Source organism: Agelaius tricolor, unplaced genomic scaffold (assembly GCF_023055355.1).
Source record: "Agelaius tricolor isolate 1412-34295 unplaced genomic scaffold, bAgeTri1.0.p SCAF_16, whole genome shotgun sequence".
Taxonomy (NCBI): Eukaryota; Metazoa; Chordata; class Aves; order Passeriformes; family Icteridae; genus Agelaius; species Agelaius tricolor.
The window spans coordinates 1,463,503-1,483,826 of record NW_027269276.1 but is presented as its reverse complement, the minus strand read 5'-3'; the positions used below and the strand labels follow the sequence as shown (position 1 = coordinate 1,483,826).

Genomic DNA, 20,324 nt, shown 5'->3' with positions numbered 1-20,324 from the left:
GGGCCATTAGCGAGCAGGGAAAATTGTCTTGGCTCCTTTCAGCAGATGGAGCAAATATTTTGCAAAGCAATTTTACATAGGAAAAGCATTTGTGTGAGGCGGTAATGACGGCTGTTTGCCATGATGGGACCCGAGCTCAGAACGTGCTTTCCCAGCTCTGGGGAAGGCAAAATTGGCACTTTTTTAATTTTAAAATTTGCAGTTAACACTGAAAAGCCCGGGCTTTAAATCAGGTGGCAAGCTTTAAGTAGATAGAGGGTGTTCAGTGTGCTGCTTCCAAAGCCATTCCCAGTTTTTAGAGATCTCTCCATTTATTCTGTTCACTGCGGTACTTTGTGCTTCTGGCCAGGGTGGACCTGTCTGAATTAGGAAAAAAGTGTTCAATCAGTTTAATTTGCAAAACAGGAAATAATGGCAGTTATTTGGGCATTTGGGCAGCAGTCACTGGCTTCTTCCATGGCTGCTGGTGTCACAGAGAACATCAGGACGAGCTGGGCTGGACCAGTTCCCACCCAGGCTGGAGTAAGTTATCCCAGCCCCACTGCTCACAAGAGAAAGGATGTGCTTGTAAATGGCAGGAATTGTCATTGTGCCATCCCAGTGGCATAAATTGCCCCAGCTCCACTGACTGCAGCAGAGTCATGGCACTTTGTATTGCTCAGGAGCTCTCTGCTGATTTTATTCCTCTCTGACCCACTCAGATTTCCTTTAAAGGAATTTGGAGCCCCTTTCTTCACTCTGTTTGCTTGTAAGGTCTAAATAATTTCCTTTCCATCTGGTTTTTAGCTAAAAAGCCCTGCATCTTATGCATCCTGCTCTGCAGCCTCTTCCAGATCTTTCTTCCTGTTTCTATTTCTTCTTCCTATTTATTTATTTCTCTTCTCTACCAGCTTTTCAGCTTTTCTTTCTTTTTCTTTCTGTCTCCAGCAGATTTCCTACCACAGCCTTCAACATCTGCCACGCTTGGTCCTAATTTTGTGTAGCAACTGCCAAAGAAAACCTTTCAAAATTCATCTTGCAGAAGGGTGAGAAATTATTTCTCATTTAGTGGGAAAAAGCTGTATTTTTTTTTTTTTTTTTTTTTTTTTTTTTTTTTTTTTTTTTTTTTTTTTTGGTGCTTCTTCATTGTTATGAAAAGGTGCTAAACCAATTTGGAGAGATGTAAAGATTTCTACATGATGTAAACAATATTTGGGCTGCTCATTTTTACTGCTACTAAGAAACCTCAGCTGCAAGGTTTGAACAAATGCTCCCTGTTTCTGTTGAGCCTGTGGTCCTAGATTGTTTGGGGCCACATCAAGAGAGAAAACATTGGTAGGCTCTGCTGGAGATACTGTCCAATTTAAATGAAATTAGCCAGCTGAGCACTGATCCTTTTAAAAGGTTTGACTTCATGAGTGAATGTTGGATGCGGGCTTGAATTTGCCTACTAAAACTCCCTATAATCAGGATTATTGCCTTTTTAGAGCTTACAGTTGCAAAAAACCACCCTCCAACCAGGATTCCAGGAGCTGATCCTTAAAGGGTGAGCACCCCCTTCTGTGAGCACCCTGAGTGCCCAGGCTTTGTTCAGGGCACTGCCACCTGGGCTGGGGGCTCAAGGGAGGCTTGGCAGATTTTCTGGAATTGATGATTTGTTTAAAATCCTGCTTTGTTTCTGCCAGACAGGTTTGGTGCTCGCATCCTTCACCCTCCCCAGAGCTGTGGCTGCCCCTGGAACCCTGGAGGTGTCCAAGGCCAGGCTGGAACCTGGGACAGGGGCAGGGATGGAATGGGACGGGATTTAAGTTCCCTCCCAACCCAAACCACTCCAGGATCCCATGATTTATTATCCCAAAGCACCATCCTTAGATGTGCAAGAAGAACTTTCAAAAGGCAGAAAGAAAATTTCCTTGGAAGCTGTGCCTGATTTTGCAGCTGTTTTAGGGAGGTTTCTTCCACAGCCAGGTGTGAAAGGGGAGACAGCTCAGAACTGTGGCACTGGAAATCTGTGTCCCACTTCAATTGCTCCTTACACAGACTTGGGCACAGCCCTCCCAAATGCCTCCACATCCAGCAGAGATTTGTGGTTTGTTTTGTTTTGTTTTGTTTTGTTTTTTTCCCTGTGATTTATCAAAATCTTTCAGGCAGCCATGGCACACCTCTTGCTTTGTTTGTTTTTATATTTCTGTTTCCATTGCTCCATACCCCCAAGTCAGCAGGTCTCAGGGATGAGGTGGAATGACAGAGGTGTTGCTGGGTGCACTGCCAGCTGGGAACTGATTTGTGGGGCAGCAATTCCAGGCCATCCATCAAGGCTCACATCCTCCCTCCAAAGATGAGAGGATTTTCATGAGCCACCTCAGCCTGTGCCTTGTTGGCTCAGCAATAATTCAGCACAAATACAAACCTACACAAGGCCAATGGGTATTTGCTCTGCTCTTTCAGTCAGCTCAGCCATCCAAACCCAAAATTCCTCCTTCAGATCTTCAGGAAATGAGCAGGGTAAAGACCTGAAGTTAGGTAAATTCTGAGTTTCAATCTCGTGTTTTATGTATTCCTTTGTTTCTGGGTAAATTCTGAGCTTGGATCTTATGTTTTATGTGCTTCTTTGTTTCTGGGTAAATTCTGAGCTTGAATATCATGTTTTATGTGCTCCTTTGTTTTTGCCATGAGGTTGTGCTGCTTATTGTATTGATCTACTGACTAAATTCATTTTTAACCCCTTTTTTGTGATATTTTTTAAGTCAAGACCATCTTTTTCTCCTTATTATATGATAGGAGCCCACATATCCCAGATCAGCATCACCATCTGAGCACCTCCATATTTTTAAGGTATTTTTCCCCTCAGTTTTCCCCGTTCCATGGCTGGGCAGCTGAGGCCCAGGTGGAAAATCCCTTTCCTGCAGTCTCAGGGTGGCTCCTAAACCAGGAGCAGGGTTTATCCAGCTCTCCTGCAGGCAGGCTCCGGCCCAGATTCCCCAGCTGTCCAGAGGGGCTGTGGCTGCCCCTGGAGCCCTGGAAATGTCCAAGGCTGGATGGGTTTGGACAGGCTGGGACAGGGGAAGGTGTCCCTGCCATGGCAGGGGTGGCACTGGGTGGGATTGCAGTTCCCTTCCCCCCAGACCATCCAGTGATTCCCATCATTGCTCCATCCTCCTCTGCTGGTAGGCAAATCCCAGTGAAGTCATTTTGAATTTGCATTTTTGGTTACTTTCGATCACGTGCTCCATGACAAAGCCCATCTCTACAAACTCACTGCTCCGGAAAAACAGCTTTAATTTTTTATTTGCTATTCTTAGCTGCCAGCCATAAGGTTTCCTGACGTTCCTCCAGAGCCTGGGATGAGCTGATGGTGGCTGAGGACGTTGGCAGGGCCAGAGCAGGGCTGGTCATTGCTGCAGCACGGGGGGCTGAGCAGAGGGGATGGAAAACAGAGGAAAGAGCCCCGGGGGAGCAGGGGGAGGCTCATGAAGCAGCAAGGAAAGGAGCCTGAAGCAATCCAGTCAGGGTCCTTGCACTTTATATGCTCCTGTTCTTCTGGGGCTTTGGGGAGCAGTAAAAGCAGAGCAGTTACTTGCTGTATTTAATGGGGCTGGGCTGTGTGTGAGATAATAAAGAATTTAAAACTAGGAAAAAAGCTGCTTTAGCTGTGGAGTGACTAATCAAATTCCACCAAAGACACAGGCACTTGGGAATTTGTTACAGATATTTTACGGATTTAAAAGGATATCTCCTGCTTTAGAAATGCTTTTGCTTGATTATTCCTTTTTTCTTTTTTTTTTCTATCTAAAGGGTATTTGGGTTGATAGAAGAGCTCAAACATAGAACCAGCAGAACTATTGCTGGCATATGTGACTATTTCAATATGCTGCTTCAAAATACAAGCAATGTACAAGTTATTGACTGCTGCTATTGATCCCAAAGCAGTTACCAAGTACTTGGCATTTTCAGATGCCAGATCCAATTATTGATATAAATTATAATGCAAGAGATGCTGTGCTGAGAGGGGCATTGGCTTTCAGAGAAGGACAGTTTGCAGGAGGAGGGAAGAGGAGCAAGCAGAAAAATTAAAAAAGGCTTCCTGACTGTGGGTAAACAGTAACCACATTTTTTTTTTTTTTTTGCCTGTTGGAGGCCTGGTTTTTAATCACCCCACAAGCAGTTTTCATTTCTGTAGTAAAATTGCTTGTGGTTCTATTTAATTTGTTTCTGCAGGAGCTAGCTTTGGTGAAGATCTCCCAGGAGCTGCCGGGCCTTTTAGCACAGCACGTACAGCCAGTCAATGAGAAACGATTCCCTACATGGGAAAAATTCCTCCAAACATTTCTTACTCAAGGTAAATAAGACTGCAAAGTCGCTGGGAAGTGTTAGAAGGAGTAATTATGCCATATTGTCTGCCATATTCTTGTTAGTCTTGGGCCCATTTAAATATTTATCTCCTTTTATTTCTCCATTATGCTTCAAATGTTCATTTACCAATGAATTATAGGCCACTGTTCTATCATTCATTTGTCCTATCCAAGCTTTTAGTCCATATTTATCCTGGATTCTGAATCCATAAGCACCAACTCCTTAATCCTTGGGTGCTGCACCAAAGGCTGTCACATTTGGGGAAAGGAATTCCAGCACGTGAGGTAAATGTGAGAATATTTAATATATAGATTTCTTTATGGAAGAGAAAAGGATGAGTCAAAGCCTTGAAGGTATTTTTCTTTTTAAATAATGCCACTTACAACATCTAGTACCAATTTTACTACATAGCTCTTTATCCCAACAAATGGGGTGGGGTTATGGCATTATCTGCAAGGAAAAGGCAAATCCAGAGTGCCAGGCAGTTGCCTTGGTGATTTTCCTATGGAAAACCATGCTGGAAATTGTTATTTCCATGCCAAATTCCTCTTGTGGGTGAATGCCACAGGCAGACTCTTATCTAAGACCATTACATGGATGGCAGTCTCCAGGATGAGCTCCCAGCAGGAGCTGCCATCCCCCAGATCCCAGCATTGCATTTCCCAGCTGTTCTGGGCTGGTGCTGAGCTGGATTCTCTCCTGCTCCCCCAGGGATTGTTTTCTAGTCAGTGTGGGACTGATCCTCTTTGGAAGTGGGGATGAAAAGCCCCTAATTAAACTCCTTCCTCCTCCAAGAGATGCCCGATTCTGGCTCTGCTGCTCCCCTTGCACTGGTGGATTTGCTGTTTTTCCTGGAGCTGCTGGCTCCATCCTGTGCCCTCTGAAGGGCAGCACTGGTGGATTTGATCCCAAGGGAATTCCTGTCCCATTGCAGGTGGGGTGATCGAAGCCTTCCCGTCCTCGGGCAGCGTCACCAACCTGACGGTGGATCTGCTGATAGAGCCCACGGGGGAGCTGACACTGCTGGCATCTGGAGAGCAGCTCCACGCTGAGGGGCCCCTCAGGTCTTCTGGCACCACCATCCCACAGCGCTCCGTGGATCCTGAGCTTCTCCAGGCTCTCTGCCTGCAAATTGGGGAGGCCTGTAAATCCAAAGGAGTGCTCGGCTACTTCTCCGTGGACTTCGTGGCTTTCACCCATCCCCAGACGGGGGAGCAGCAGGTGAGTGGGGCAGGGACCTCACCCTGTCCCCCTGAGACTGAGAAATTCCACCTTTCCCATGGAACTCCCAAAAATGCCAGGAGAAAGCTTTGCCCTTTGGAACAAACTCTTTGCAAACTCTGGGGCACGTGAGCTTAGAGAAGCACGGGGGTATTCTAACAGCACCAAATGTAGACCTGAGGCAGCTCCTTGCTTTTCACTCTCCTGACATTGTTTTCTTCTGGAATCTTCACTGAGGAATCTTCACAGTGTTTAGGATGTGTTTGACTGTAAATGGGAACATCCCTGGACTTTAAGGCTGTAGGGGGCTGGGTAACTTTGAGGTTTTTGGGAACTGACAGCACTGTAGGGGTGGCTGTGGTGAACCAGAGAATCAGAATAACCATGGAATCATGGAATAGTTTGGGTAGGAAGGAACCTTAAAAATAATCTCATTCCAACCCCTCATTCTAGCACCTTTCACTATCCCAGGTTTCTCCAAACTCCCTCCAACCTGGCCTTGGACACTTCCAGGGGTCCAGAGGCAGCCACAGCTTCTCTGGGCACCTGTGCCAGGCCCTCACAGAAATTTGTGAGCTCTGCAAGTCAGAGCCCAGCTAAATCTTTGACTCCCAGAATGAATGTGCACAGGCACTGTAATCAGAACTCTGGGTGAGCCATACTGGACAAGTTCCATGAAAGTTTTTTTTTAAAAATATGAAGGGATGACATCCTCACCCATGGAAATCCATGGGAGTTGTGCCAATTGCTCCACTCAAGCCAGGAGGTCATTGAAATGCAGGATTGCTTCCTGGATTATTAAGGTTGTGACATTTCCTGGCACAAACAAGGACACATTAAATCATTTAGTGATTATTGTGGCTTCTTAGAATTCCTGTCTGTTCCATCTTGGTTTTCTTCCCTGTTCCCAGCTGATTTTTACCTTAACATTTCCTATGTTTATCAGCACGTACCACAACCTTAACATTATTTAAGCACAGGTTTTTAAATTTAACTGGATGTGGAGGCAATTAATGAGGCCATCTGTCTTGTGAGAGAAAGATCACACAAAGGCTTGTGTTCCTGAAAGCACCATTTTTCTGGCAAACAAGAAACCCTATCAGACCATTGGAACATTTGCTCACTCCTTTCACAAGGGTCCCCTTCAGTGCAGTAGGTGGGAGGCTCAGATGCAGCTCCTGGAATTACAGGATACTCAGGAACTCTTTCCAAGTGTGTTTTACAGAAAATATTGATCTTTGGTGCACTAGGAGAAAAGGATGAATAAGGAACAATGTGTGTTGTCACAGTGGGAAGACAGAGCCTTGGCTGCCACAAGATCCAGGGGGCAGGGAAAGCTGGGACTCCACACAATTCCCTGTTTGCCTCAGGAATTTGTTCCCATCTCCGTTTCAGGCACCTGTGCCTTGATCCTGAGGGGAAGGGAGATGGAGATGCTGTTTTCAGCGTCATGGGGAAGAAGTGGAGGTGCATCATTTGGAGTGAATCCCTTCTGATTCCCCCTTTATTTTCCACAATGATCATTCCAAGCCAAGCCTTGGCCCCTTGGAGTGAAATCCTGCCCAGTGCTGTCAGACCCCAGCTGGGAGCTGTGCCCAAATAAATCCACTGGATTGAGTGCGGATATTTAAACACATCGACTGCCTTACAGGATAATTTGGAGAAGCAGGATCCTAAACCCCCTTTTCCATGGGTCTGGTGGCTTTTGCACAGCCCCAGCCTCTCCCAGCAGTAGAGTGGGAATAATAAATTGGATAAAGTGCTGAGGTTGGACAATTCCAACAATTCTCTCCAGACAAAAAATAACACATTTTAATGTTCTATTTTCCAACAAGAGCCACGGTGCTGCCACCAACCATCTCCCAGCCCTGCACCCAGCAGGACAGAGGAGTGGCAGGGCCCTAAAATTGGAGTTTTTGGGCGAGCCCCAGCCCATGCCAGCAGCTGCCACGAGATGGCAGCCGGAGGAGAGCCTGCCAGCACCGCCCCGATCAGTCCTGCAGGTCTGAAAAGTCATGAAAGCCACTCTCTCTCCAACGCCCCAGCTGCATTAATATTTTACTAATTGACATTTTTACAGTATCACTCAAGCACTTCTTTAAACCTAGCGCGGGTGCTCTTCACAGTAACGCAGCCGTCGATGGCAGCAGCAGATAAAACAGTTAAACCAGAGAGAGCCGAGCTGTAATTTAGTAACTCTTTAAGAATTTATGTTTCCTTCCCTTCTCAAGTTTACATTCTAAAGCTGAAGCGTTTTTATGGAAGCTGTAAAGAATTCCAGCATAATTGTGGCTTTATTCACTGGAGCTGTCTTCAGCACAAAGCGCCGGCTCTGGAGCTGTGTGCGCCCAAGGAGAATCCCCTGGAAGCAAATGTTTCCTTGGATAAACAGCCAGAAAGTCTTCCAGGATCTATTTCTAACTCTATTTTTTTTCATTGGTGGGATTCTGGAGAGTCCTAATCTGTTCTGTGCTCAGCTTGACCTAAAACCAGTCTTAAATCTATCTAAAATTTTAACTACTGCCTTTGGACTTGGAAAATTAAGTATCAGTTCTAGGCTGTGCTGTTCCAATTGAATTTCTGAACATAAATTCTGAAGATCCCCACATTTCAGATGAAAACTCCTTGTGTTCTGCTAATTTTCCATGCAATCCTGTCAGGATTTGACACCCTCAATCATAAATGTGTATAATTACATCCCTGCCCTTTTTGTGTATGCTCAGAAAATGGGGATGGGCTCAATAATAGATGTTTGTTAATCTGTAGGGTTGTATCATTCTTTACTTAAACTTCACCTTTGCACAGGTCATCTCTAGGAGCTCCTGATTTACTGGAGGAGATGATTTATGTGGCTAGACCCCTTTTCCAGGCCCTGTGTTCTCCCATTTCTGTTGCAGCACAAAGGGGATTTAAAGGACATTTTTGTGTTTCCATGGCAAAGGGGAATCCCCTGCTAGGATAAAGCTGGAAAATCTTGTGCCATCTGATCCTTCTCCCTTTCTCCCCCACACCAGGGATGTTCTGGGACACATCCAGGGCAGGAGGGGACATGGCCACAGCCAAAGTGTTCTCAGAGAGCCCTGAGCCAGGAAATCAGTCCTTGGGGGTGATCCCAGCTGGCACCAAGCAGTGACCATTTGGCTGCTCTGAGTTCCAACAGGGGTGGTTCAGCCCCAGGCTCAGGGATGAAAGGAGGTGGACAGGTGGCTTCCAGCCATGTTTGCCTTCCTCCTATTCCTCCTCCTCCTTCTCCTCCCCACACCTTAGATTGGAAAATGCAAAATATTACAATGACTTTACCTGAGGAGAACACGAAGCTTAAGGAGGTTTTGGAGCTCTCCTTTGTTACAGCAGGGGAGGGGACGGACATTTCCTTCACCCCCCCTGTAGATCCAAACTCTTCATTTTGTAGGCAGCAGCAGAAATGGGGCTGAGATGATGAAATCACACCCAAAAACTATTGAATCCCCTCTGGGTGCAAACAGCAGCTCCTTCAACCAGTATTTGGTCAATCTCATCATTTCCAGCACAGAAGCTGCCCTGCTGAAAGCCTTTTCTGTTCTTCCCTGCTCTGCCAGCCCCTCCTTGGGCAAGCTGGAGCCATTCCCTGGAGCAGGGGCTCCAGGAGAGCTCCTGGGCACTGGAGCCAGCCTGGCGTGCTGGGGCTTTGTTTAGCTGCTGTGAAAGGCATCACACAAGCAATTCCTGGGTTTTAGCTCCACTGAAACAATGTCATGTGCTCGTGTTTGAATTGTGGCACTGACCAGGCGGGATCTGCCCCACGGCTGGCACGGTTTGTGTGGGTCCCTGGGAGGGGGAATGGATTCACCCACTGCTGATGGCTGCTTAGCTCTGCCAGCCTGCTCTGGTGATGCTTTAGCTGCTGTTCAATCCTCAGCCCATTCCCTGCATTTTGCTCTGGGACTCACCTCAGTCACAGGGATGTTTTGGCTTTTCCTTTTATTGGGGCCCCGCTTGCCTCCTGCAGCTCTGTTTGTGCTCAGCAAAGCTTCAGGTGTGTATTTGGAGGTCAGGTGTAATATCAGGGTCTGGATTAAGAGCAAACACTTCACTTGGAGCCAGTGAACAGCCCTCAGATATCCGAGATTTTCACTCCCTGGTTCCCTCATGCAGCTTTGTCACTTCTTTCTGAGGGCAAAGTTTTAATTGAGAGGGTAAAACCCAGCTCAGACAAGACCTAGGACATATTGACACAGATTTGTTGATAATATTTATCAAAATTAATGGAACACTCCCACTCCTAATGTGAATAGTTTATAATTATTATTTGGCTCATTGAAAAGGTTGGCACACACTGGAAAAGGAGAAATGGACAGCAAAGTTCCTTCAGTCTCACAGAAGTGATGATAAACAATAAATTATTGAAGAAAATTAAGTATTATAATTGGGGAACATTCCCCTATTACTAAGTAAAGCCAGCCATTAGCATCCAATTTGCATTTTAGACCGTGCAGCAGGAAATATTTAAGTTGACAAATAGGATATTTAATACAGCAACAGATACTTGGCAGTTAGACATTAACAACTGTTACTGGGGTGATTTATTCCCCATTATCCAAAGGGCATTACTCTGTGCATATGATTCTGAAATTAACTCCAGTTTTCCAAGAGGCCTTGGCTGCCTGACCCCTTAATATCCTTATAATGAGTCCATTTACCATTCCAGGGCTGAGGCAAGTTGTTCACTGGGAGATTTGTTTTAAGGGGTCCTCTGTAGGGTAGCTCTTGGTGTGTGGGAACATTTCTCACTGGCAGGGTAGGCACAGGGATTTTTAAAGTGGGAAAAACCCCTGGGAAAACCAAGCTCTGGTTATTGGAGTGGAGGAGCCTTGCAGGAGCAATCCATGGTGCTTCCCTCAGCCTCCCTGAAGGATTATTCCTGAAGTTACAGAAGAGACCTGGCTTTTCCTGTTTGTGGAATCACAGAATCCCAGCATGGTTTGGGTTGGAAGGGACTCTAAACCCATCCAGTGCCACCCCTGCCAAGGCAGGGACACCTTCCACTGTCCCAGGTGCTCCAAGCCCTGTCCAGCCTGGCCTGGGACATTCCAGGGATCCAGGGGCAGCCCCAGCTGCTCTGGGCAGCTGTGCCAGGGCCTGCCCCCCCTCCCAGCCAGGAATTCCTTCCTCACATCTTCATCACTGCCAACCCTGCTCCAGCCCCAGAATGCCAACACACAGAGATGTTCCTTCACAACTGCTGAATTTTACTCTTCTTGTTGTTCTTTTTAATTTATTTGAATGCCCCTCTTTGTTTTTGATTAGGTGTGGGCAACAGACCTTGACCTTTGCTACAGTGACCAGCTGGCCCTGAGTCAGCTCCTGGTGTACCTGACAGATGGAAATGTGGATTGTGGCTCCAGCATCCTGCAAGCACCTCTGGGAGCAAAGGAGAGCCAAAGCCAACGGGTTCAGCACGAGGGGACAAAACCTGTAAGCAGTGATGTGTTCCCAAAGAGAGCCATTCATGGAACTCCCAGTTCCTGTTCTGTTCCAGAGGAGCTGAATCTGCTCCCTTCAGGTTTTAAACTGCTGCTCTTGGATTTTACCAGCTCAATGAAGCCATGGGCTAACAGCACAGCAGGAGTTAAAGGGGAACCCTCCCATCCCTGGCAGTGCCCAAGGCCAGGCTGGACAGGGCTTGGAGCACCCTGGGATGCCCCAGGTGTCCCTGCCCATGGCAGGGGGTGGAATGGGATCAGCTTTAAGGTCCCTTCCCCCCCAAACATTCTGGGGTTCTATAAAATGGGAAGAAAGGTCTTTAGAAAAGCCAGCCTAAGAAGGGTCTGTGTGTACATACACGGATGTATGTAAAACAAAACAAAAGCTGTTTGCCATATTTTGACAGAAGATTCACAGCTCCCTTTTTTCCATCCATAGAGGAGGGAATGTATCACCATTCCAAAAATGTCATGGAGCTGTAATTTAGAGGTTAACGAGCACTTGATCCATTGTTCTTGTCAAGCAACCACTTTTAGTTGGAGAGAAGTAAATTAGATCTGATTAGTCCCAATAGTCCAAGTTTTAGAAATGAAAAGTAATCAAGTAGCAACTTTTTTTTTAATTAAAATTCTGTCAGAATTAACATAAATTGTTATTATATGCTTTATTTTTAATTCTTTCTGTATTTCTGAGATTTTTATCTCCTGAAGAGTTAACTACAAGCCTGCAGTCTCCCAGGAAAAGAGAAAAAGAAACAAACCAAGAGACAAATGTTTTTACTGCACATGATCTGTAATGAATGATTAAGTAAAACACTTTGTGTAAAATTATGATGTTAATAATGATTCTGTCCCTTTTAATTTATTAGATATTCTCCATGCTGGTAGGGCTGATTTTGATAAAATGGAGCAGCCCTGCAGTTTGTGCGAGGATTTTATTTTTAGAACTCCTTCTTTGAAAGAACAAATTTCCTAGATACTGCTGCTCCTGTAATTATGTACAAAACCAATCACTCATTATAGTTAGGATACATTATCTTCTAGACAGATGAGGCTAAATAAGCAACACATTAATAATTCATCCTGCAGTTCATTATGCATGTGTATGCATGCTTTGTAGCTGAAATAAGCACCTCATCAACCTGATGCCAACCCTTAAACAATAGTTCTGTGTTATTGCAGCCACATTCAAGTTTACGCTTGTTAAACTGCTGCTTGGATTATTTTATCAAGCATTCATTTATTTTTGGTCCCCTACTGCAGAGAAACAGATTTTGGAAGCTCCTTTTTTAAGTTAATGACTTGAGCAATGGGTGTTATTAATTCTCAGAATATTATAAACATGATTAATTTTCAGGCAGAGATGTATTAGATCAGGATTTCAGCTATGTCAACTTAAATGAGTCAATGTCAAAACAAATATCATTTTAGGGAAAATACTGTAAATTACAGGCTTTGATGTGCAGTGTACCTGCTCCCAGGGACATTAAAAGTACCACCAGGAAAACCCTGGTTTAGAACTGCTCTGCTCAGAGCTCCTCAGAGCAACATCTCTGTTCTTCTGGCACTGGTGATAGTTTAAACTTGATCCAGCACCAACCTTTATCCAAGGGGGAGAGAGGGCAGGGCCAGGTGGGAATAAATATTGGGAATAAATTCCTCCCTGGGGGTGGGCAGGCCCTGGCACAGGTGCCCAGAGCAGCTGTGGCTGCCCCTGGATCCCTGGAATGTCCCAGAGCCAGGCTGGATTCAGTGCTCTCACAGAGCTCAGTGACCACTGAAGCTGTGAAAACACCAAAATGTGGTTCATGGAGCAATTCTGTGGGTCTGCCCTGTCAAACAGGGGTTTGTGGAAATGTCTGTGTCCAGCACAGCCTGTGAGGAACAGGGATTCCTCCAAATGGAGCCTTACTCCACACTGAGTTCACTGGCAAAAAGCATTTATGGAACCACAGGACCCCAGGATGGTCTGGGTTGGAAAGGAACTTTGAGCTCATCCCCATCCCAGCCCTGCCATGGCAGGGACACCTTCCCCTGTCCCAGCTGCTCCCAGCCCCAGTGTCCAGCCTGGCCTGGGACATTCCAGGGACCCAGGGGCAGCCCCAGCTGCTCTGGGAATTCCATCCCAGGGAACACTTTCTTCCCAATGTCCCACCTAACCCCACCCAATCAGTCTGAAGCCATTTCTTGTCCTGTCCCCTGTGAGAAGTCAGTCAACAGTTTAGCATTCAGCTGTTGGGTTCTGACATGACTGGTGTGAAAAGGAGGAGCCCTGGGTGAAGAGGCAGTAATTCAGCATTCAGCTGTTGGGTTCTGACATGACTGGTGTGAAAAGGAGGAGCCCTGGGTGAAGAGGCAGTAATTCAGCATTCAGCTGTTGGGCTCTGACACGGGCTGGTGTGACAATGAGCAACCCTGGGGTGTTCTCTGCAGCCTGCCCCCAGCAGCCCCTGGTGTGCCGTGGCCAGCAGCCAGCTGAGGCATTCCAGCCTCTCAGGGATCTCCTACAGCCTCCTCTTCCACATCTGCAAAGCTCATGGGATTGGATTTGACCTCCAGGTACGAACAGGAAAGATGAGACAAATGTGATATTCGTTCTGCAGAATTTTTGTTTGTAAATTCTTTTATGATAAAACCACTTCCGGCAATGTAAATCATAAATCGTGGAATTGTTAGGGTTGAAAAAGACTTCTGCCATCATCCAATCATCAACCCACCACCCCCATGTTCACCACTAAGCCATGTCCTCAAGTGCCACATAAACCTAATTTTCTTTCACTTTAAGTTTGTGTAAGACTTTAAAGGGGTTAACCTGCTTCTTGATAAAAATAACTGTGTTAGGAGATAATTTTTGAGATACTTTTGACCATCTCTTACTGCTTTGAAACCCAAACACTTGCTGTGGAATAGACTCTGCTGCATTTATTGTATTCTCTACAATAAGTTAAAACAATAATCTATTTAAACTGAGCGAGAATTCCTTACACACACTCCCAAACCAGCCCTCCTTAGTTTGGGTGTGTACTTACTGTGACACATTTATTACAATTCCCACTATTTTAGGAATAAATAAAGCAATTTTGTCTTAATTTACAGGAAAAACAGGGAACAGTTTTTGTGTTGTATGAAGACCAGAAGCGACACAGCCTGGGAATGATGTAAGTGTGGAGTGTCCCTAAGCCAGGGTGACAAAGAGCTGGGGACACCCTGGGACACAGATTGGGAATGATGGAAGTGTGGAGTGTCCCTAACCCAGGGTGACAAAGAGTTGGGGACACCCTGGGACACAGATTGGGAATGATGTAAGTGTGGAGTGTCCCTAACCCAGGGTGACAAAGATCTGGGGACACTCAGGGACACAGCCTGGGAATGATGGAAGTGTGACTGTCCCTAAGCCAGGGTGACAAAGAGCTGGGGACACTCTAGGACACAGATTGGGAATGATGGAAGTGTGACTGTCCCTAACCCAGGGTGACAAAGAGCTGGGGACACTCTGGGACACAGATTGGGAATGATGGAAGTGTGACTGTCCCTAACCCAGGGTGACAAAGAGCTGGGGACACCCTGGGACACAGATTGGGAATGATGGAAGGGGGAGTGTCCCTAACCCAGGGTGACAAAGAGCTGGGGACACCCTGGGAGTGCAGGGAGTGACAAAGGCCAGTGACAAGAGCCCTGACCTCTCCCAGGAGTGGCCTTTGGGGCAGTTTTTGGGTGGATTTCAGCGTTTCAGCAATAAAAGAAGGTCAGGGCCGTGCTGAGCTCAGGGGCTGGTGGCACTGCAGGCTCAGGAGCTGCTGGGATTGGCTTTAGGAGAGCTGCATTCCCTTCAGGAGCAATGGATTAGCACAGCCTTACTCCTACAGGCAACATTATTAAAAGCCTGGCTTCCAGGAGGCAAAGGAGGGTGAAGTTTAATGCCTTTTTATATTGTCCTTGCCCAAGTTTCCTGGCCAAATAGGATGTAATGAGTGAGGAGCTGAAGCGTTGTGCTCCCAGCCTGTTCTGTATTCCTTTGGTGCTGCAGCTATTTCATTAATGACCTGGATAACAAAACAGCTTCTTCAAGTGCTGGATGTGCCTGCAAGTGTTCTGGAGGGCAGGAATGGAATTCAAAATGATCTCCACAAATTGAAGGAACAATATGAGAAATAGAATTAGGTTTGGTTGGAACCAGGTGGAAGAAATTACATTTAGAGAGCAGTAATGAATGTGAGGAACAAGGAGGTTTTGGGAGCAGGATCTGTGAATTAAACAATGTCTTTTTCCTGTGGAAAAAGATAAACAGAGTATCCTGGGAGATACTGGAAGAAATCCTGCTGTTCTGTGAGAGGGAGGCAATGAAAATGTTTAGAGTTCTGGAGAGCATGACTGACATGGAAAGACTGAAAAGGAGAGGGAAGGCAGAAATGGGATCTGCTAACGATCTCCCAGCACAGGAAGGGAAAATCTGATTTTTTGGTAGTAGGAGAAGAAGAAATAAACTCAACTTGCAACAAAGAGGGTTCCTGTTGACTGCCATCACATTTTCAGTGCAACTTCATAGCCTTGATTGGGAAATATTTTCAAGATTATAGGAGTTGGAGCTTATGAAGTAACTGAAATACCTGAAACATCTCTGAGAATTACACATTTCATCCCATCAGAGATCTGTGGTCGATTCCAGTGCATGAGGCACATTATTCCTCAGTGTAATTCCCTGTTCCATAAGGTCTGGGGAGTCTGTGTGCACCACTGGCAATCCAGAGCCTCCAAAGCTGCAGCAATCCAAGGAATGTTGATCCTGCTGAAATGTCTTTCCCAAATTTTAGGCTGAAGCAAGTTTTTCCCAAGTGACGTGGGTGTTTCAAGTGTTCTGCTGCCTCAGCCCTCCCTCAGCAGTCACCTTTTACTTGGAGCAGCTGAAACCTCTCTGCTTACTTCTGCTAAGTTGATTAATAAAAATTATTTATTACACAAATCCTTCCCGTTGACAAGTTAAAATGGAGCCTCATCTTTCATATCTCCCTGAAGATTTTCACCTTGTGAGATTGAAAATCCTCATTAAATTCCAGCACCAGGCAGGCACAAATGAGAGGGCGATTGTTTTTAAGCATGTGAAGGGAATCATTGGTAAACTCATTTGTTTGGATATCATTAACAGAACAATCGGAGAGGATCTCCAGGGGGTCCTCCTGACCTTTGCTCGCAATCTCTTCATCATCCATCAAGAAATATCAGCACCTAATATGCAAGGCGAGACCAATTTTAAGGTGAGGTGTTAATTAACTAACGATCCTGGTTAATTTCTGTACAAGGCCTGCAAATACCTCATGCTGGATCATAAACAAGTGCTAAACCATTCCTTTTTTATCACTGGCTGTGTGTGGTTTACAGTGTCTGGGTCAGTGTAGTGGGTCTCCCACGGAACCCGTTAGTTAAATTTAAGTTTGAAACTTTTTCTTTGAAAAGAGACATCCTTGAGCGTGAAATTATTTGTAATCTAATGCTCCTGAGTGTCCTTTGGAAGAGCAAAGGAGCTGTTGGCACTGCCTCACACAGTTCTGTCACAATTGCCTGCTTTATTTTAAAGGGACACCATCAAGGTAAGGATCTTAAATTAGAAACAAATCTCTCAGTTGGTAATAACTGCCTGGATTATTAACACTCATTTCTTTCCAGCAGGCAGCCACTAATCCGTTCCTTCCCACCCTCACCCCGCCATCCCTTTCCCAAGTGGGTTTTGTTCCCAATTTTCTGTGCTGTTGGAACCTGCCCATCCCTGGATGCTCCAGAGGGGAGGACAAAGCACAGGGGCTCACCCTGGGGAGGTTCCCCCACCTTCCTGCCAGAGCCAGCAAAGAATCATCATCCCAACCCCTGCCCTGGGACAAGCCCTCCTCACAAAGCTGCTTTTGATTCCACAGAATTGCTCAGCTGCCCACAGGGAGCCTCTTTTGCTGAGCTGCAGCACCTTTAACTTTATCAAAACTTTCCAAGATGCCGTGTGTGTTTTGTGAGAGGTGGAGGGGAACGCTCTGTTAGATTTGTATCTTCAGTCATGTCACATAATTTATAGCAGATTCTTTCCACCCTGACTGGATTTTCCAGTAGAGTGTGAAATGACAGATTTTGGGGAAGACATAATTAAATTTCAACATGTTACAGAATAAGCAACAACAACAACAAAAAAATCCCATTTTTCAATATGAGGGAATGAAAAGCAGCCACTGAGGAAAAATAAAAAAGAGAAGTTTTCTCCATTGTGCATGAACATATGTGAAATAAAACACCTGTTAGTTAATTAGGAGTACAAACTATATATTTATTTACCTGGGATTTGTACATATTTACTAATAATTCCCCCCAGTGTCTCCAAAGCAATATTAAATTTAATTGGTGCATCCTGTCCTGTGTAACCCTGTTACCTCTTCAAGGCAGGCACTGCCAGCTGTGCACCCTGGCTGCTGGATTCCATTATAATGCCCATTAAATAACTTGTATTCCTGGAATCTGTTACAGATGGCAATTCGAGATATTGAAGCAATTCTAGGAGTTACAGCAGAAAACAAACTGAGATTGGAAGAAGAGCAACCTTGGGAAGCAGATGCTCTGACAGAATAGTTAACAGAAAATGTTCAAGTGCCTCATTCCTTATGCTTCTGGAAACGCTTCCTCATCTGTAAGAACAGGTTTGGTTTTCTTTCTGAGCTGGTGTGTGAAGTAACATTAACTGAGACAGAAAATCTCTGTGGTTCCTGCCTGTGGCACTGGGAACATCCCACCTTTCTTGCTGGAAAGCACAGGATCATCCTAATGCTCCTCATGTCCCTGTTGTCATTCCTGGAGTTCAGCACATGGGTTAAAATCTCGTTAATGGGGTCGTGCTGCCTCTGTCACTGACTCCGAGCAGGAGGAGCAGATCCTCTGAAAAGAGCCCTGGGAGCCCAAATTCCCTTTCCAACAGGCTGAAATACTGAGCACTGAAAGGAAAGGAGTGCAGAGGCTGCCAGGATGAGCAGAGGGATGGAGCAGCTCTGCAGGGAGGAAAGGCTGGCACAGCTGGGCCTGTTCACCTGCACAGGAGAAGCTTTGGGCTGAGCTCGGGGTGAAGATGGAGAGAGAGCACTCAGGAGCACCTGGGGTGCCAGGACAAGGGGCAGTGGCTTCAAACTGGAGGAGATTGGGGTTAGCTGGGATCTCAGGAAGGAATCCTTCCCTGGCACAGGTGCCCAGAGCAGCTTGGCTGCCCCTGGATCCCTGCAGTGCCCAAGGCCAGGCTGGACACTGGGGCTGGAGCACCTGGGACAGGGGAAGGTGTCCCTGCCATGGCAAGGGGGTTGGATCTGGATGATTTTTAAGGTCCCTTCCAACCTGAACTATTCCATGGATCTTTTGCCTATAAATGCTTTAATTTAAACCCCACTTCATCAGTAATCCCAGCAACCCACATTCCTCTGCAGAGCCATCTCTGTTGTTATGCTGCTTTTTCTGTTATCTAAAGACTTTTGCAGCAGTTCTTTCGCGGTCATTTTCAAATTATCAAAAAGAACAGTAATAGCACTAATTCATCAATAGAATTCTCCTTGCACTGTGATTCCCATAATTCCATGACTTTTGCAGGTCTGTCCATCTGTATTTTGGACACTGGTGACCCTTTTGGTCACAACTGCTGTGCACTGTTGTTAAAGGACAACATTATATTTGTAAAATCACCTTTATCCATCAAATCTTTAATATCCCAACAGATAACACATTCCACATTTTACTAAGGAAGAGCAGATCTCACTGCATGGAGCTTTTATCCTAGGAATGGCAAGTATCCTTGGGATTAGTTCCCAAAAAGCTCAGGCAAAACCAGTTTTAACACAAATACTAAACAATACCAAGCAGTTGCACGAGATCAGCACCCAGTTTTTCTGATAGCAAATCTTTGATCCCTCAGCATGAGACATTCTTTTCTGTGGAGTTTGTTCCTCTTCTACTTTGATCACAGAATTAATTCATTGCAGATGAAAACATTTGCATAAATGCTGGTTACTGCTTCAAATAAAAATCCACAGGAGCATTTTTATTTCCCGGTTTTATTGCTGTTTTACATCAACGTGGTGCTGGGTTTGGATAGCCCAGAGCTCACAGAGACTTTGCCAAGGTGGAATTTAGCTGCACTTGAGCTGGTTTGCAAAGGGTTAAGGAAAAGGAAGCCTTGATCCAAGCCAGAACAGCATAAGGTCTGAGAGGCTCATTAGTTCACTGGCACTTGATAGACTGCAGTGTCCTAGGAGGAAATGAAACCTGCACTTCCTTCTGCCTTTGTTCTGCCCTGACAAAAGAAAACTGTACCTGTTTTTGCAGGAAACAAGTGACCTGAAAGTTCCCGTGGTGAGAGAGATTTCACAGCGTGTGCAAAGTGTGAAATGTATTTTGCGGGGGGGGGAAAAAGTTTTTAATTACTACTAACACTTCTGAGCCTTGAGCTGATGGAAGGATTGAAAACTGCTCTGCAGTCTCTCACATTCAGCTCCCATGCTGCTGGTGCCAAAAATGTGGTTTTTTTAGCAATGCTGCAGATTTAAAATGAAATTCTAATATTGTTAAAAAGGCAGGGATATAATTCTGTTCACACTACTGGATTATTTGTTCCCACTCATTAAAAGAGTAATAGAGTTGTTGAACTGTAGATTGAATTTCAGAACATGAGCTGGATGGGAAGAAAAACAGAACAAGCGTGAAGCAAAAGATTAAAGGCGGCCCAAGTGTGGCTTCTCATCAGAAACTGCCCCCAAAAATGCCAGATTTGGGCAAAAGCTGGGGCTGGCTCCTCAGCTGCAGGGAGTGGAGGAATGCTCGTGGAAGCAGGTGAGGGCCAGCAGGTTTGGCAGCAACTGCAGAGGCTGCAGACAATTAAAAGAAAGGATTTGTGCTCCCCAGGAGTCAGAGCTGGAAATGCAGGTGTTTGTTTAACTGGCAGCACTTGGTGGATTTTGTTTCAGCCAGAATTCAGTGTAGCACAGACCAGGTCATTCTCCTGAAAGAGCTACCTGGAGTTGATGAGACTGGAAACTGGGTCTCCTGTTTTAGGTAGTTGGGTTTAAAGCCCTGGGTAAAAGAAATAAAAAAAGCTTTTAGCCCACATTTCCACATTTAGAATGACAACTCTGAGCACAGAGAAAAACAAAACAAACAAAAAAAGCAGTTTATCAACACAACCACTTCCAGATGTCTTCTGAAATGAAATGTTCACCCTCCATCTTTCCTGGAAGATCACCAGCACCTCAAGATCAGGAGAGTTCACCACCTTCCCTCTAGGTTAAGGTAACAAATCCCTGG

General features: G+C 45.6%; 1 protein-coding gene across 11 annotated transcripts in view; it reads left to right on the top strand.

The window, feature by feature from the left end:
* The window catches only part of IQCH (IQ motif containing H), a 54,146-nt gene extending 34,477 nt beyond the window's left edge, over window positions 1-19,669 (top strand). For 9 of the 11 annotated variants that reach the window (XM_071441134.1, XM_071441133.1, XM_071441131.1 and 6 more), the window contains 7 exons: window positions 4,198-4,318; window positions 5,267-5,553; window positions 10,840-11,007; window positions 13,449-13,574; window positions 14,112-14,173; window positions 16,159-16,267; window positions 17,517-19,669. In XM_071441134.1, the coding sequence (XP_071297235.1) occupies window positions 4,198-4,318; window positions 5,267-5,553; window positions 10,840-11,007; window positions 13,449-13,574; window positions 14,112-14,173; window positions 16,159-16,267; window positions 17,517-17,618 (975 nt within the window). In that variant the 3' untranslated portion in view covers window positions 17,619-19,669. Of the gene's footprint in view, window positions 1-4,197; window positions 4,319-5,266; window positions 5,554-6,948; window positions 7,014-10,839; window positions 11,008-13,448; window positions 13,575-14,111; window positions 14,174-16,158; window positions 16,268-17,516 lie in introns of those variants that run through there. The other 2 variants (XM_071441135.1, XM_071441139.1) reach the window with 2 other exon arrangements.
* Window positions 19,670-20,324: the final 655 nt, after the last annotated feature.